Source organism: Mesoplodon densirostris, chromosome 9, assembly GCF_025265405.1.
Source record: "Mesoplodon densirostris isolate mMesDen1 chromosome 9, mMesDen1 primary haplotype, whole genome shotgun sequence".
Taxonomy (NCBI): domain Eukaryota; kingdom Metazoa; phylum Chordata; class Mammalia; order Artiodactyla; family Ziphiidae; genus Mesoplodon; species Mesoplodon densirostris.
In genome coordinates, this window is record NC_082669.1 from 38504514 (window position 1) to 38521675 (window position 17162).

Genomic DNA, 17162 nt, shown 5'->3' on the forward strand with positions numbered 1-17162 from the left:
AGTTCTTAATAAGAGCTCCCCTACTACAGAGGGCAAGAACCCCCAATTATTCATGTTTCCATCTCAGAACACAGTAGGGCTTAGTGACTCTTGAATAGTTTTCTCTTTTTTCAAATGTGATTGTTTTAACTCTCCCAACTATTTTCTGAGCTCTTTGAGGGAATGAAGGCTGTCATCCACATCTGTAGCTCACATGGTGCTGAGCACAGGATGGATGTTCTATAAATATTGGTTGTCTGATTCCTGGGCATGATCTATAATTAAGCCAGAAAGAAAAAAGAACATCAAATGTTGATATGCTTCTTAGAGCAAAATCAGCATCACCTCTAGTTGGATTCCAGAGATACACAATGTGAACCAAAAGTGTGTGATCTTCAAGCAGTAAGGCCCATTTCAGGAAGTTGTCCAAATTGTCCAGAGAGAATAACTGAATTAATCACTCTTTTTCACCAACAACAATAAAGTAGATTTCAAGCAAGGCAGCTTCAATTATTTAGAATACTGAGTAGCTATTCAAGGTTATTAATATTGCAAACTGAAAGGCAGAAACGCTAGAAATGCAACATTTCTGCCCTCTTGTTAGAGGCTGAAATTTTGAGGATTACCTGTTGTCATGGCAGAAAATTAGTCTAAATATATATCCAACAGTAACTTTGAAGAGTCTTAAGTTCTCTAGTAAATGCTCCAGAAAACAGCCACAAAATTCTGTCATCCCATCTGTCTTTTTCTTCTTGTGGAGGATCTGTGCTGCCTTAGAAAGACAAATGCAAAATTGAAACAGAAAGCAAAGTAGCCTCCTGTAAATGCCTTCCTTGCTATCTTCTCCTCTAGCACTTTCCCTGTCATATCTGATCTTGTGATGATTGTCACTTCTTCTTTGGGGGTATTTGTAGGATTTGAGCATCAACAGGATTGTCAGATTTCCACTTGTTTTGCCCTTTCCCAGACTGCCTTCAATCCCTCCAGAAACTTCTTTGCCAGCAGATACTGGTCCACCTGACAAACACCAGCGTGGAGTGTTAACTTATGTTCATTTTCAGGCTCATATCTTGTAGTGGTGGTGGTAGGGTGCTGGAGGGTGATCCACGTGTACTAGATAGGGGTCCACGGAAGAAGGAGCAACCCTTTAAATCGTAGTGGAATTCATAATTAATGCTGCAAATGTAAATGGGGCAGCTTACATCTGTCTTCATTTCTGGTCTATACACGCTCACATTTAGGGAGTTAGGCTCAGCCCAAGCGTCATGGGTCTTAGGAGTTTTTGTTATTAGATTACCTACTTCGAAAATATGACGAAGCCTATGTCTCTTTCATCAGAGAAGTACACAGGCATTCTTCATGTGATTTCAGGAAGTTCCCAGACCTTCTAAAATCTATGTAGCCCAGATTGAAGAGAGTAATAAAGATACTTCTAACACACCTGCACTCCTGACCGTGCCTGCATTGTTCTAGGCACTTTACACTTAATATCTCATGTATCCCCCACAATAATCTAACGAGGCAGGTCCTATGGTTATCCTCATTTTGCGAATGATGGAACTGAGGCCAAAGACATAGCCCGTTCACCTTTCCACAATGCTTCCAAGTCTTCCCTATGACTTCATGGACTCTTGACTACATTTCTTCTTCTCTTCTAATGTCTACACCCTAAATAGAGATCTAAAAAGCATCTTGTCCATACAACCTGAGAAAAACTATTAAGACTTTACAGATATTAAGGCCTCTTGATCCTCTGAGTCTCCCTTGTAAATAAATATGAAATTCTGTTCTTATTATTGTGAATGGTATCTGAGAACATGTTTCAAATCTACATATTTGAAAAGTGAAATGATATCAGTTTTGATCTGAAATCATAAAACTACAGTTCCGTGTAATGCCCATCATTGCAGAGAACAACTCTGTAAGTGATGGGGAATTCACACAATATTTGGAAGGGATGGCATTAGTCCTCAGAAAGTTTACAGCCAAAGAGGAGCCAGGGATAACAAATATGCACATAACCCAGTGGACCATGACCAAAACTGGCTCATCCTGAATCGACTGGAGCACAGAGTCAGATTCTCTCAGCCTTGACAATGCAGGTTTTGACATTTCATCAGGAATACTCAGAAACTTTATGACTAACAGCTTTTCCTAGTTCTAAATCAATAGACATAAAAGAACACCTGCAGATAAAAGATTTAGTTAGCAGCTCTGCTAATAGCAGTTGTGAATTTTTACCCCTTCAAGCATTTCTTCCTCAAGCCCTCTTTTCCCTCCTAAGGGACCAGGTCAGAGGGAGAGAACCAGATGAGTGTCACATTTTAATTTCCTAAGAAAGTTCTTCATTGCTGCTTTTTATCAACATTACCTCTTTTAAGTAGGTTTATTTAGAAATAAAAATTGATATGTCAAGTGTTTCTCTCTATCTGGGCTTGATACAAAGCTTTAGATTAGAAGAACAAATTGGGGGGATTACCTAGAACACATTCACAAAGTGTGTGTGCTTGTAAAAATGTGTGCAAAATTTCATGTTACTATCTAATCACCGTGTACTTGCATGTGTGTATGTGTGTGTTTGTGGGGAGATAATTTTGATTAAGTGTTCGCTATGGAATTTTTTAGGTTAGACCAGTTTTGAACGTAGAATAGATGAGATTTATTAATGACAACAACGCATATATATTTCACTGTTTGCTAGGTGTTTTCATAGGCATTATCTACTTTAGCCTTTATTACCATCCCACAGACTAGGTTTTATTATCCCCTGTTTTATAGATGAGGAAACAAGCTCAAAGAGGTGAAGTGCTTGGTGAAGGTTGCAGAGCTAATAAATCAAGAAATGTGGGACATGACCTAGGTCTTCTGATTGCACTTTCAGTGTTTGTTTTATTCCCCTATAGCTGTATTCAGAGTAGAAAGGATGAGGAAGTTATGTTTCGGGTGTTGGCAGTAAAGAAGGTGCTTTGGGAATAACCTGTGTAAAGATTTGGGGTTTGCCTAGAGAGAGGATTATGTGGGAAAAGTTGGTGAAGGTCATACCTAGACCATTGTTTGTTCACCAGGTCATGCGGCTTCCTTGGGCCTCACCTGGGATTGATCAACAGCAGCTCCAGCCACATAGAGAGCTGTGATTTTAGAGGTACCTCATTGGGTTAGAGTGTGCATGTAGATCCTGTCTAATCTTCTCAGAAACCTGGTAGTATTAGTATTACACAGAACAGATCATGGAGGCTCAGAGAAGTCAAGTAATTTAAGGCCATGTAACTAGAAGGTGGAAAAATCTGGGTTTAAACTCAGGCCCATCTGGTTGCAAAGCATGGGTCTCCCCATTCCACCACCCAGGTCCCTCTAGTAGCCACCTTTGTGGAAATCACTAGTTCTGTGTCAGGATGAAAATGGTATTAGTTCAGCAAAGGTAGCTGGGAAGTGGGCAAGGCAGAAAGCTTTTTTAGCCTGTTCACATCTCCCTCCTTTCTTACTATGAGATAAATTTTTTTCTAACCATGCCCTATAATAACAGTTCTCATGTTCCTTGGTCTTGGGACCCCTTTACACTTTTAAATTATTGAGCTTTTGTTTTCTGTGGGTCATGTCTATGGATACTTACTATATTAAAATTGAAAAGAGCAAAAATATTTATTAAAAGAGCAAAAATAAATATTAAAATATTTATTAATTCATTTAATAATAAACTGATTATATGTTAATAGAAATATGTTTTCTGAAAAATAACTTCTCCAAAACAAAACAAATTTAGTGAAAAGAATGGCATTGTTTATATTTTTGTTAATTTCCTTGATGTTTGGCTTAGAAGGCGCTGCTGGAGTGCCTTATCTGTTCCTGCATCCGTTTGTTGCAATATCACATGTCGGTAGCCTCTGGAAAACACCAGTGTATCCTCATGAGAACAAAAAAGACAAATAACATTTTAGCATTATTAAGAAAATAGTTTCTACCATATGGAACCCCTGCAAGGGTCTTGAGGATCCCCAGAGGTCCCCAGACCACACTTTGAGAATTGCTGCCTTATGTAACCACTTCAGTATTCACTAGGGCCAGGGAAAAAAGTGAATGTTTCGGTTGGATGGAAACAGGTCACTGAATCCAATCATGCATCTGATAAAACGAAATTCCATGAAGCCTGGTGTAAGCCCCTTATTTTGCAAGGGTAAGGACTATTTTAGGTTCAAAATGGACTTTAAGTGGATAGAAAAGCCTTTATTATGTTGAGAAGAAATTTTACTCTGTGGTTTCCATCTTCAGTCTTAACTCTGTATAGAATGAGTCCAATTTCTCTTCTGTATGTTCAAGGTATATTAAAACAATGACCTTGTTGTCCCTTGAGTGCTGTCATCTTCTTTAAGCTAAAGAGCTTCTTTATATTTAAGAACTTAGGAGACATTCCTGCTCTGAGTGTTCTCTAGCCCCACATCTATATCTTCTCACCAAGATCTTCGAATACCAATTTGAACTCCTACAGTGTTGCCAGAATGCTCTAAGGCAGATTTTCTCACTGCTTACTCTGTTCTTGCTTGCGTCAATGCTACAGATGCTTCAAATTCACAAACAAGAAGAAACATACTGTCAAAGGTCTCTGTCTTCTGGTTGGCCATAACCTTTGATACCCTGTCTGCTTTCCCACTCCCTTCTGCCATCCTGGTCCAGGCTCTGCTTTCTCCAAGGCATCATTTCATCTCTCCCTTCCCTTTCACCCCTACGGGAAGGCGGTGCTCTAGGTGCAGCGCTTTAAGGTTTGCAAACAGCTTTACAAACGTCATCTCATTTAATTAGCACAGAAACTCTTCACAGAATGCATGGATGCAAGTATTATAAGGAAAACAGAAGTTTCCATTAACCCGATTTTATAGATTACCATGTTAATACTTCATGCCTGGGATTCTATAACCTGCTTTGCTGGCTGCCCAGCTTTCAACGTCTCCCTATTTTAAAGCACTCTACATACTGATGCTAAAATCATCTTCCTTCCCTGCTGATCTGAACATGCCACCATCTGGAGTCCATTTATAGCCTCCCATCACCCTTGGGATAATGTATTTTCCTGTGACCTTTGAGACTCTGCATCTACTAAGACCTCTGGCTTGCTTTCCTCAACCTAGGATGACAGTGTTTGGCTAATCACAGCTTTGTTCATTCATTTGTTCATCCAGCATTCATTCATGCAGGGATTTTTTTACTTAGCATCTACAATGTGCTAGGCACTGCAGTAAACACTAGAGGGGAATACAAAAATGAATCATCTCTGCCCTCCAGGGTTTTATGACCTCATCTAGGTCTTACATGCAAACATTTAATTCAAATACAAGACTAACTGTGATAAGAGAGGCCATGTAAGTAGACTCATAGTTGTAGGTATACTCTGGGGTTTACCTGAGGAAGGATTAATCCCGATGGGCAGGGCACAGAAGGCTTCTGGGAGGAGATATTGTTTGATCTGTGAAAGGATGAGTAGATTTCCATAGCAGAGCAGGGAGGATGGGACCAGACTGGCTTGGCTTTCTTGCTGTCTGTTGGTCAAGTTATTTTTCTTATTGCCTTCTTGCTCTGTCTTCTTGGGTATTTTTTTGCACCAGTGTCCTAAATACCCAAGGGCCTGGTAAACTTGCACACCTGACTTAAAAAAAGAAATTTCCAGGATGATAACAGTAAATGGCATATAAAAAGGCATGAATAGAAGGATTCTGTTTCAAGATTATGAGTGTAAGGAATAGAGGACAAACTTATAAGGAAGAGCATCCACCCTTATCAGCCAGTCTCTGGCTGGAGCCACCAATGCTAATAGTGTAAGAAAAAATGTACCATCACTGAGGGGAATATTTGCATGATGCATAGTGCCTCATGCACTACACAAATAACAGCACAGTATCACACAGGTTTGTCATGAACCATCTGATAGCAGATAGTTCTATTTATGATGCTTGAACACTAAAATAAAATGAGTAAGGCTTAACATTTTTAGGTTTGAAACATGTTTCATTATTTTGCTACATTTCTCTTGACTGCATATTCATTCCATAAGAAAACAAAAATAATGTTAGTATCAAGTACACTGTTAGTTATATGTGGCATTCTCAGCAGAGGCGGTATGCACTGTATTGGGTTTCTAGTGCAAACTCTGCCTCTGACCTCCCACTGCTCACCCTTAGTCCTTGGGAAAGTCTGATTCAATCTGTTTTGATCATTACATATTAAAGTGTTGGCAGGCTTGAACAGAGAGGCAAAATTGTATTTAGGTTTTCCATTTCAGAGAGCTGGTAAAGCAATGCAAAACATCTTAAGTAGAGGAGAAATTAAAACAAGAGATGTTGGGAAGGGTTGGACACCAAGGAGGACTCACCAAAGTCCTGATAGCTATGGTGTTAGGAGACTCTTTAGCATGACACACATTGTGTACATTTATCGGGAGATACGTAGGTACACAGGGAGGGGAAAAACACAAGGGAAAACCCAGCTAACAGATGCTTTCCTTGGCCTTCTTTTTTTAAAAAAAATTAATTAATTAATTAATTAATTGGCTGTGTTGGGTCTTCGTTGCTGCACCAGGGCTTTCTCTAGTTGTGGCGAGTGGGGGCTACTCTTCGTTGCAGTGCACGGGCTTCTCATTGCAGTGGCTTCTCTTGTTTTGGAGCACGGGCTCTAGGTGCACGGACTTCAGTAGTTGTGGCACACGGGCTCAGTAGTTGTGGCGCACGGGCTTAGTTGCTCCGTGGCATGTGGGATCTTCCCAGACCAGGGCTTGAACCCGTGTCCCCTGCATTAGTAGGCGGATTCTTAACCACTGTGCCATGAGGGAAGTCTCTCCTTGGTGTTCTTGATAATCACATGGGACCACAAAAATTAAAGGGAGAAAACCAAGGTGAGTCACTGCTTCAAAGTTCATGCAAGTAGAAATGGAAAGACACATGTTGTGTGTTCTCCAAGGGCCCAGCGCAGCAAGGGTTTGAGTGTCTCTGCTCCCTTCTGTCCTCTGAGCACTGCAGTCCAGTTCCACCCTTTACTCTTAGATATTTGGACCCCAACATAGTTATGTCTCCAGTCTTTTCTCTTGAGCTCCAGCTCACCCTCTGCTCTTGCTGGTCAGATTTTCACTGGGGTGCCTTCTAGTTTTGTTAGTTTAACTGCTGTGTAAAACGAAAATCCTCAAAACCAGCTCTCCCTACTTCCTGACTTTTCTAAATCCAGAGCCATTTTTTTAATTTAATTTTTTTGAATAGGTAATATTAAAAGAAAAAAATTAAAAATTATGCTTGAAAAAATCTCCCTTCCTTCCTTTCCATGTAGCCAAGTCTGACCACTTGCAAAAAATTTCACGTTTCTTCACACCATACAACTATAAGGATAAATCTCCCTTTTTTTTTTTTTTTGAATTCGTAAGGGAGTATGTTCTTCACACTTTTCTGAACCATATGTTTTGGTCATCTATTGTCGTGTAACAAATACCTCTAAACTGAGTGGCTTAAAACAGTTTGTTGCTAACTCTCATAGTTCGGTGGGTTGATTGGGCTCAGCTGCGGAGTTCTTGCTTTGGCTTCTCCACGTGGCTGCAGTCAGATGTTAGCTAGTACAGTGGTCACGTGAAGGCTTGGCTAGACCAGAGGTTCCAAATGGCTTACAAATGGCTGGCAATTGATGCTGGTTGTTGGATGGGAGCTCAATTGTCAGAGCACTTCTATCTAGACTCTCCACATGGCTTGGGCTTCTCACAGGAAGCTGGGCTCTGAGTGGGAGCATCCCAAGAGAGTAGGAAGTGAAAGCTACCAGGTCAATTAGGGGCTACTTACAGAACAGGCACTGTTACCTCTGCTGGATTCTACCCGCCAAAGTAGTCATAGGGCCAGCCCAGGTTCAAGGAGGTGGAGAAATAAATCCTGTTTTCTTCATGGGGGAGTGGCAAGGTTTTATTGCAGAAGATCGTAGGGATAGGAGACAATGTGTTGGTCATCTTTGTAAAATACAATCTGTATCATCACCTGAAGTACTTTTCTACTCCTCCTAACATGTGTCCAAGCCCTGAGGAGCTTTCTTTTATAATCTCTGACATCTAACCTCTCTCTGTTTCCACTGACCCCGCTCATTCAAACCCTCATCCCTTTGTAGCTAGGTGAAAGTCAGAGTTATCTTCCTGGTCTCCCATTGCCCCTCACTGCAAAGAGCCAATAAAACTTGTGTTTTCTTACCATATATATTTCCATAAACTTTAACTTTGATGATGTCATTCTCCTAAGTAAAAATCAGCTCTGATACTTCAGTGGTTTGGTTTGACCTGTTTGACCAGTGTTGGCATACATAGGATTTGCTTTTTTTTTTAACTTCCAACATTGCAAAATCAGGAGAGTTTATGTAAAAATCCAGATTAAGCTCCTTTTGAAAAACTGGGTCCTTATATGTGGTAAAATTCAGTTCTTCAACTAATATGTTCTAGATACTGAACAAAAGGAAAAAGACTTTCAAGCCCTTGTGGGACTTATATTCTTGTTGTGGGGAGGCAGACAACAGAGAAAATCGATAAGTAAAATACATAGAATGTTGGATGGCAACATTGGAGAGCTAGGAAAGAGAGCAGGAAAGGGGCAGATGGGAAGGGCTACAATTTAAAATCACATGGTCATGGATGACCTCACTGAAATGGAGACATTTCAGTTACAAAAAACTTAAGGAGTTGAGGAAGGGTAACGCTGAATTCTAGAACTATGCTTTCTAATAGAGTAGCCCAGAGCCATAAGTGGCTATCTCAATTTATATTATTTAAAATTAAATACAATTTAAAATTCAGTTTTTCAGGCACACTAGTCACATTTCAAGTGCTCAAAAGCCACATGTGAGTAGTGGCTACAAAGCAGATACAGAACATTTCCACCATTGCAGAAAGTTCTACTGGACAGCACTTCAGAGGAAGTGTATTCCATGCAGAGGGTACAGCAAGTACAAAGGTCCTGGGGTGGGGTATTGCTTGATTTGAGCTAAATAGTGGCATGACTCTTCTGCTTACACATTCCTGCTATTCCCTGTCTTTTTTTTTTTTTTTTTTTTTTTTTTTTTGTGGTACGCGGGCCTCTCACTGCTGTGGTCTCTCCCGTTGCGGAGCACAGGCTCCGGACGCGCAGGCTCAGCGGCCATGGCGCACGGACCCAGCCGCTCCGCGGCATGTGGGATCCTCCCAAACCGGGGCACGAACCCGTGTCCCCTGCATCGGCAGGCGGACTCTCAACCACTGCGCCACCTGGGAAGCCCCTGTTGCCTGTCTTATACCATGGCTATATGGTAATTGTCATTTAGCAGCTTACCTCAAGCCAACTTTCCAAAGGTCCTGTTGATATTGAGTTTTAGACCTTTGGTCAATATGATAGGATCTATGGGATAAAGCCCAAACTCCCTGGTCTTGCATTGAGAAGCTCTGTGCAAGAGTGTGAAGACCAGGGATCTGGCCTAGGAGTCAGAACACATGTGTTCTATTTTACAGCAGAGGAGGTTCATGGTGTGATTCAAAGGGTATTATCAGGGGTGATATGGCACAAGCATCCCTAATCAGAGTGATTATTGACCACAAGTGTCCTGGAGGGCCTCTACTGGACCAGGACTAAAGGTCTAGTGGACCTTTAGTTGGTGTTTCAGGAGGGAGTTTGGAGCATGGAGTATGACATAGGGGCTCAAGGCAACGCCGAACTACTACTACCAGTGGAAGCAGAAGTATTTCAACATTATATAAGCTGGTACACTCATATGGTACATACAAGTAGGATTTCAGCCTTCAATATATGTGATAGGTATTTGGAAATTGTAATGGATGATAGAGTTTATTGTAGGGCCCTTTCCAGTAAACACACACAGCTTTAGGTGACAGGATTTAAGGCCTTCTCCAGTGTGTCACCAGCATCCATTCTGATATTTTCTCCTTCTTCTCTATCACATGATCCCTCTCTCCCACCAGTATGACACGTTCAGTGCCCAATATGTTCTGTGTCCTACCACCTTGGCGTTTTTCTCATGTTTTTTCTTCTTACTCAAAGGACCAGCACCCTTCTTTCTGCCTGGTTGAAGCTTCTGGACTCAGCTTGAAGGCACAGCTCAAGCTCCCTTCACTGACTTCTGCCTGTCCCAGACCAGAAGGATTTCCTTGCTCCTGTGGCCCTCAATGCTCATTATTCACACTCACTTGGCAATTACCAAGAGTACAAGGCAATATCTTTGTTATTTTATATGTGTATCTAGTCCTGGGCCAAGTTTTAAGTTCCTTGAAGGCAGAGGACACAGGTCATTCTTCTTTTTTCCTTACGTGGCCATATTTCCGTATATATTTGCCAAGCGTCTACCTTGTGAGGGCTGAGGGTACAGTGCTAAACCAACCAAGGGCCCCGATCTCCTGTAATCTTCATTTGTCAATTTTATTTTTTTTTAACGTGAATAAGCTTACTCAATTCTTACAAGTCTTAGGCAAAGATAGGGACCCCAGTGTCCTACTGATAAGGAGTAAAAGCGCTGGCTGGCCCTTGTTGAAGACAGATCAATCTGGGAGGTGAAGTTTCACAGCTATCTGGACATTAAGGCCCTGCTGGAATAGTTTCACTCCCAAGGCTCCACTATTCCTACCTCCTGGAATGGTGTAAACAATGATTCACACCACAGTAGGCCTTTACGCTTTACCAAGCACATTCATCATATGCATCAGGCTTTCAGGGAAGGTCAGGTTCCAACTTGTTAGCAGAGATTCACCTCCAGGTCACCAGACTTGAACCTATTTTGCTAAACACCTAGCATAACGAACGAACAAAAGTCTTCTCCCCTTAGCCTTTAATGATGAATGTGTCAAAGAGGGGACGGCGGGGGGGCAATTCTACCTCACTGGTGTTTGACTTGTAGCAGAATACAGAGCCTATTTTGAAGTTCTCTGGCAAAAACCATTTTTGGGAATAGCGATTACGATTTTGAGCCAGGCTGTGGTGGGGACGGGGGAAAAAAACCATTGCGCACACGGGGTGTGGTTGGTGTGCTCCAGACTTCCCAGCTCGCTTGGTCGAAGTTCAACGCTGGCAGAGAGGAAAAGGGGGTGAAGCGGGACTTTTCAGACTAAAGGGAGTTGGGGGATGGTCCAGGCAGTAGAGTGGGTTTGGTGCTGGATTCTGGGGATCCCGCACCTGTGGAAGAGACGGTGCCCAAGGTCCGGGGAGTGGCTGCCGGGGTCCAGGTCCGCGGGCGGAGGTGTGCCGCCGGAGAGGGCGGGGCGGGGCGGGGCGGGGCGGGGCGGGGCCGGGCGCACCTGGGCGGGGAGGGGGAGGTGCGCGGGGCTGAGCCTGGCGAGGGCCGCGGCGCGCGCCAATGGGCAGCGGCGGGCTGCGCGCCCTGCGCTCGAGCCGCAGTCGCGCCCTCTCACTGCCTGGCGAAGGCTTGGACGGCGCGCGGAGGCCAGCGCGGTGACGAGAGGCAGCCGGCGCCGCAGCCGCAGCCGAGCCGCCTTCAGGGCATGAGGATGGCCGTGGGCTCCGTCAAGATGCAGCCGCCGTGCGAGAGTCCGGCCCTGGCCGCGGCGGCGGCGGTGGCGGCGGCGGACGGCGCCTTTCGCCGCAGCCCCAGCGCCCGCGAGCCGGAGCGCGAGCCGCTGCAGTTGCCGCCGCGGCCGCGGCTGCGAGACCTGCCCGCGCTGCTGCGGAGCGGCCTCACTCTGAGGAGGAAGCGCAGCGCCACCGGGGGCCGGGTGAGTGGCCGGGTTCTGCCGGCCGGGATGGGCGTGGGCGGCGCGCACGTGGAGCCTGCGCCCACCCTCGCGGCGACCGAGGGGGGCGTCTGGAAGTTGGGGAGGTTCCGGGAGGGGCCCCCTTGTGAGAGACTGGGCAGAAGAGGGGCCCGGGACGGTGGGGTCGTGGGGTTGCCCCGGGGGAGCGAAGGTTTGCCCTTCCCCCAGATGCACCTGACTTAACCCAAGCGCACCTGGATTCAGGCTGCGGGACTGTGAGCATCGCCGGAAGAAGGGCCGTTTGCCTGTCCCCAGAGGGGGAGCTGCAGGTGTCCGGTGCCTAACAGTCGGCCAGCCCTTTCCCGGCAGCGAGCCTCAGGCCCCACGAGTGGGATCTCCGTTTGCAGGGGGCATGAGACGTGTGCGCTGGTGTTGGGACGCCTCGTTGCAAGCTTTGGGCATCGGCACTGGCTCTGGCCGACGCTACGGACGAGGGGAGACCCCGGAGTTGGAAGCTCCGGGGCGAGCTTTAGCTCCCGGGTTCCCGAGTCGCCAGCACTTAGTACTCGGCGACACCCCCAGAATCTTAAATACTGACTTCCTGCTGGTGTGTTCGATAGGATTTCCTGGTGGAGGACGGTGCCTCATTGGGTTCTAAGGGCATCTAATGGCCCGAGCAGGTCAGACGTGTTTTGCGGTTAAGAGAAGCGGGGCGGCCTGGGGTCTTTCATAAGTCACCCAGCAGGCCCTGCCGGGGCCTCTGGCCACGGGGCTGACTTGTCAGGTGTCCCTGCTCACCGGGGCCTTGGGCACTTTTGGTGGGTTTTACTGAGCTTTTAAAATTTTGCCATCCTTAAGGAGACTTGACCGAGAAGCTACCACAGTAGATTTTTTGGACTGTAAGTTAAAAAAGAAGTAAGTCTTGGTTGTCTGCCTTAAAAGATCTTACTGGGGGATTTTCAGCTCTAGCAAGATAAGTTTGTGGAAACTTGAGAGTTAGGGAGAAACACTGGGTTTGGTATGGACTCATTTGGTCAGGGAGGGGTCTGCATTGATGGAGGTTTTCGGCCTTTCTAGGCTGTGTTCCTTTCCTAAGAATTTTTCTTCCCGCGTAGGGGATGACTGTACATGATCTACCTCAGAAGGATGTTTTGAGGATTAGCTGAGTGTAATAGGACATCTTTAAGTCCATGACCAGGGGAGTTTAGGAATTACCCACAAATGACCTTAACGTGTGGCGTACAGGATTGCCTGCAAAGAAAGTGGGGAAATGTGTCCCAAAGATGTGATAACTAAATAGACACAAGAACCAGAGTTATAGACCTTGCAGGCGTCTAGGGAAAAGTAGGTCAAATCATGTTCCTATTATCCTTGACAGTTACTTTTTCATGGCACAGGATACTGAAGATGTGAGGGCAGCCAGGCAATCTGTGAGCAGAATTGCTGAGGGTTTCTTTATAAGTAGATCTGGAGTGTTCATCTGCATAGAGGCTTGTGTTTCCCTTGCCTGGGATGATGTGGTGGACCTTGCTTAGATACATATTTACTTAATTATTTTGAATGCAGTTACTTCAAATAATGTATACTTTATTGGCCCTTCTTTAGTTCTAATACTGTATGACTTCTCTTTGGGACATTCCAAACACATTTCATAAGTGCATGGCTAGTATTTTTATTGGAGGAAGATTGTCAGATTTTCCAATATTGGAAGCCCGTAATTTTCAACTATTTTCCCCTCCTTTGGCTCTGGAACCACCTTTGTGTTTTTGGAACCTTCCCATCAAAGGAGTTGGAAAAGAGTTTGAAAGAAAGAGAAAAATAAGTGAAATATGTACCCGTATTAGTTTGTTCAGGCTGCTATAACGAAATACCATAGGCTGGGTGGCTTAAACAACAGAAACTTATTTTCTCACAGTTTTGGAGGCTGAGAAGTCCAAGATCAAGGTGCCAGCAGATTTGGTTTCTGGTGAGAACTCTCTTCCTGGCCTGTAGACAGCCACCTTCTTGCTGTGTCCTGACATGACCATTCCTTGGTGCACATGGAGGGAGAGAGACCTCTCTCTCTTTCCCTTTTACTTTTGTTTTTTAAATTGAAATATAGTTGACATACAATATTATGTTGGTTTCAGGTGTATTACATAGTGATTTGACGTTTGCATACATAACAAAATGATCACCACAAGTCTAGTTACCATCTGACTCCGTACAAAGTTATTGCAGTATTATCGACCATATTCCTTATGCTGTATATGACATCCCCATGGCTTATTTATTTTATAACTGGAGGTTTGTACCTCTTCATCTTGTTCACCTATTTTGCCGCCCCCCACCACCCATGACCACCTGTTTATTCTCAGTATCTTTGAGCCTATTTTCATTTTGTTTGTTTTTTAGATTCCACATATGAGCTCATACAGTATGTCTTTCTCTAACTTATTTCACTTTGCAGATTACCCTCTAGATCCATCCATGTCGTCACAATGGCAAAATTTCATTTTTTTTTAATGGCTGAGCAATCTTTCATTATATGTATATGTGCCATCTTCTTTATCCATTCATCTATCAGTGGACACTTAGCTTGTTTCCATATCTTGGCTATTGTAAATAATGCGGCAGTGAATGTAGGGACACATATACCTTTTCCAATTAATGCTTTTGTTTACTTTGGGTAAATACTCAGATGTGAAATTGCTGGATCATATGGTAGTTCTATTTTTAATTTTTTGAGGGACCTCCATACTGTTTTCCATATTGGCGGTGCCAATTATAACCTTAACCAACAGGGCAGGAGAGTTCCCTTTTCTTCATATCCTCGCCAACACTCGTTGTTTGTTTTCTTTTTGATGACAGTCATTCTGACAGATGTGAAGTGATATCTTATTGTGGTTTTGAATTGCATTTCCCTGATGATTAGCGATGTTGAGCATCTTTTCATGTGCCTGTTGGCCCTCTGCATGTCCTCTTTGGAAAAATGTCTCTTCAGGTCCTTTTTTAAATGGGGTTATTTTTGTTTTTGTTTTTGATGTTGAGTTGTATGAATTCTTTATATATTTTGGATTAACCCCTTGTTGGATATATCATTTGCAAATATCTTCTCCCATTCAGTAAGGTGCCTTTTCATTTTGTTGATTGGTTTCTTTCACTGTGAAAAAGCCTTTTAGTTTGATATAGTGCCATTTGTTTATTTTTTCTTTTGTTTACTTTGCCTGAGGAGACAGATCCAAAAAAACATATATATATATATATATTGCTAAGACTGATATCAGACTGTACTGCCCATGTTTTCTTCTAGGAGTTTTATGGTTTCAGGTCTTACATTTAAGTCCTTCATCTGTTTTGAGTTTCTTTTTGTATATGTTGTGAGAAAGTGGCCCAGTTTGATTCTTTTGCTGTAGCTCTCCAGTTTTCCCAGGTATATTCTTGCCTCCTCAGTCATAGATTAATGGACCGTATAAACGTGGGTTTATTTTTGGGCTCTCTATTCTGTTTTATTAAGCTGTGTGTCTGTTTTTGTGCTTTACCATACTGTTTTTTTTTTTTTTTTTTTTTGCGGTATGCGGGCCTCTCACTGCTGTGGCCTCCCCCGTTGCGGAGCACAGGCTCCAGACGCGCAGGCTCAGCGGCCATGGCTCACGGGCCCAGCCGCCCCGCGGCATATGGGATCCTCCCAGACCGGGGCACGAACCCGTATCCCCTGCATCGGCAGGCGGACTCTCAACCACTTGCGCCACCAGGGAGGCCCTACCATACTGTTTTGATGACTGTAACTTTGTAGTATAGTTTGAAATCAGGGTGTATGTGGTACCTATAACTTTGTTCTCTTTCTTAAGACTGCTTTGACTACTTGGAGTCTTTTGTGTTTCCATACAAATTTTAGAATTTTTTGTTCTAATTCTTTGATCTCTCTCCCTTTTCTTATAAGGCCGCTAATTCCGTCTTGGAGACACCACCCTCATGACCTAGTCTAACCCTAAGTACCTCCCAAAGCCCCTCCAAACACTATCATCTTGAGGCTTATGGCTTCAACATATGAATTTTGGAGGAACACCATAACAGAAGGGTTTGAAGGAAAAAGAAAAACATGAGAAATATGTGCCAAACCAGTGGATGACTTGTAAGCACCTGGGGTCATGTGGTTAGCCCCTTGGTTACCAGTGCAAGTAAATCATGGCTTAGATCTTTTTGTGGACCTTTAGTTTTGTATCTCATGGGCCGTACTTCCAGATTACAGCTGACTGATTGTAGGGACAAGTTAGCACAAATTCATTACTACTGGTAAGAAAGTAACTTTGTGCATTACACAAGTTGGTAAGAAAGTTTGCAACTTCTATATTGACCAAGATCTGATTTAGGAATATGTGAGACTCTTGCTCATGCTGTCTTGGGCTCCCACAGATCTTGACAATCTGACATCAACTGTCATCTCATAAGCTCTTTGTGGGTTGTGTTGCCCAACCCAGGTGCCTTGTAGGCTGTCTCTTATGAGGAAAAATTAAGCTGACATTTGTTACTACAAGAACTCCTGGTTCCTTGGTTCAGTCACTTCTAATCATATTGAATTCAGAATGCAAACTGATTCAGACTCTTTGCACTGCTTTAGGCTAAGTGGGGAATGGCTGAATTTTTCTTTCGGGGAGGACCTCCTAAACAAGTCAGTGGTAAGATAAGGCACAGATTGAATTTCCACCAAAACCATTTAATTGTTTCTTTTTTTAAACTTTGTGTTATGGAGATTATGAGAGAATAGTATAATTACTACTTACCTTCAGCAGCTATTAACATTTTGCCAATTTTGTTTCACTTATTTCTCCTTTGCCCACTTTTTTTTAATTGGGGCTGGTATATTTTAAAGCAAAATCCTAAATATTATGTCATCTCATTCATAAGTGTTTCAGTTTACATCTCTGATAAGGGCTTTTTTCCTTAGGAAAAAAAGAAAAAAAACATAAAAATTATATGCCTTTCTCAAACCTAAAAATATTAACAAAATTACTTAATGTAATTCCCATATTTAATTTTTCTCGAAGATGTCTTTTCACTTATGGTTTGTTGCAGTCAGGAATTAAACAAGGTCTACACATTGCATTTGGTTGTTAGGTTCAAATCTATTTTATTTTATAACAACCCCCCCCTTCTTTTTTCATGCCTTTGATTTGATAATTATAGCCGGTCATTTGTCAGGTAGTATGTCGCGCTTCTGGGCTGACTTCTTCCTTGTGGTGGTGTCTAATTTGTACCTTTATTTTCAATGTTTCCTATAATCTGGCAGTGAGATGTAGAGGCTTGATTAGATTCAGACTTAAAGGCGAGCATCCTTGGTAGGTGTTACTGTGTAAAAGTGTTGCATCACATCACAAGACATGTGATGTCCGGATGTTTCTCTCTTTGAGATATCAAGAGTGATTTGTGGGTTCAGGTACAGTCAGCTTACCCTTGTACCTTTCACCTAATGATTGTAGCATCAGTCATTGATGATTGTAACCTAGATCCATTT

General features: G+C 43.3%; 1 protein-coding gene across 1 annotated transcript in view; it reads left to right on the forward strand.

Moving 5' to 3' along the window:
* Positions 1-11458: 11458 nt before the first annotated feature.
* Positions 11459-17162, forward strand: part of RAPGEF5 (Rap guanine nucleotide exchange factor 5) — a 213411-nt gene continuing 207707 nt past the window's right edge. Inside the window, exon 1 of the mRNA XM_060108417.1 lies at positions 11459-11689. Coding sequence (XP_059964400.1) covers positions 11459-11689 — 231 coding nt within the window. The remainder of the gene's footprint in view (positions 11690-17162) is intronic.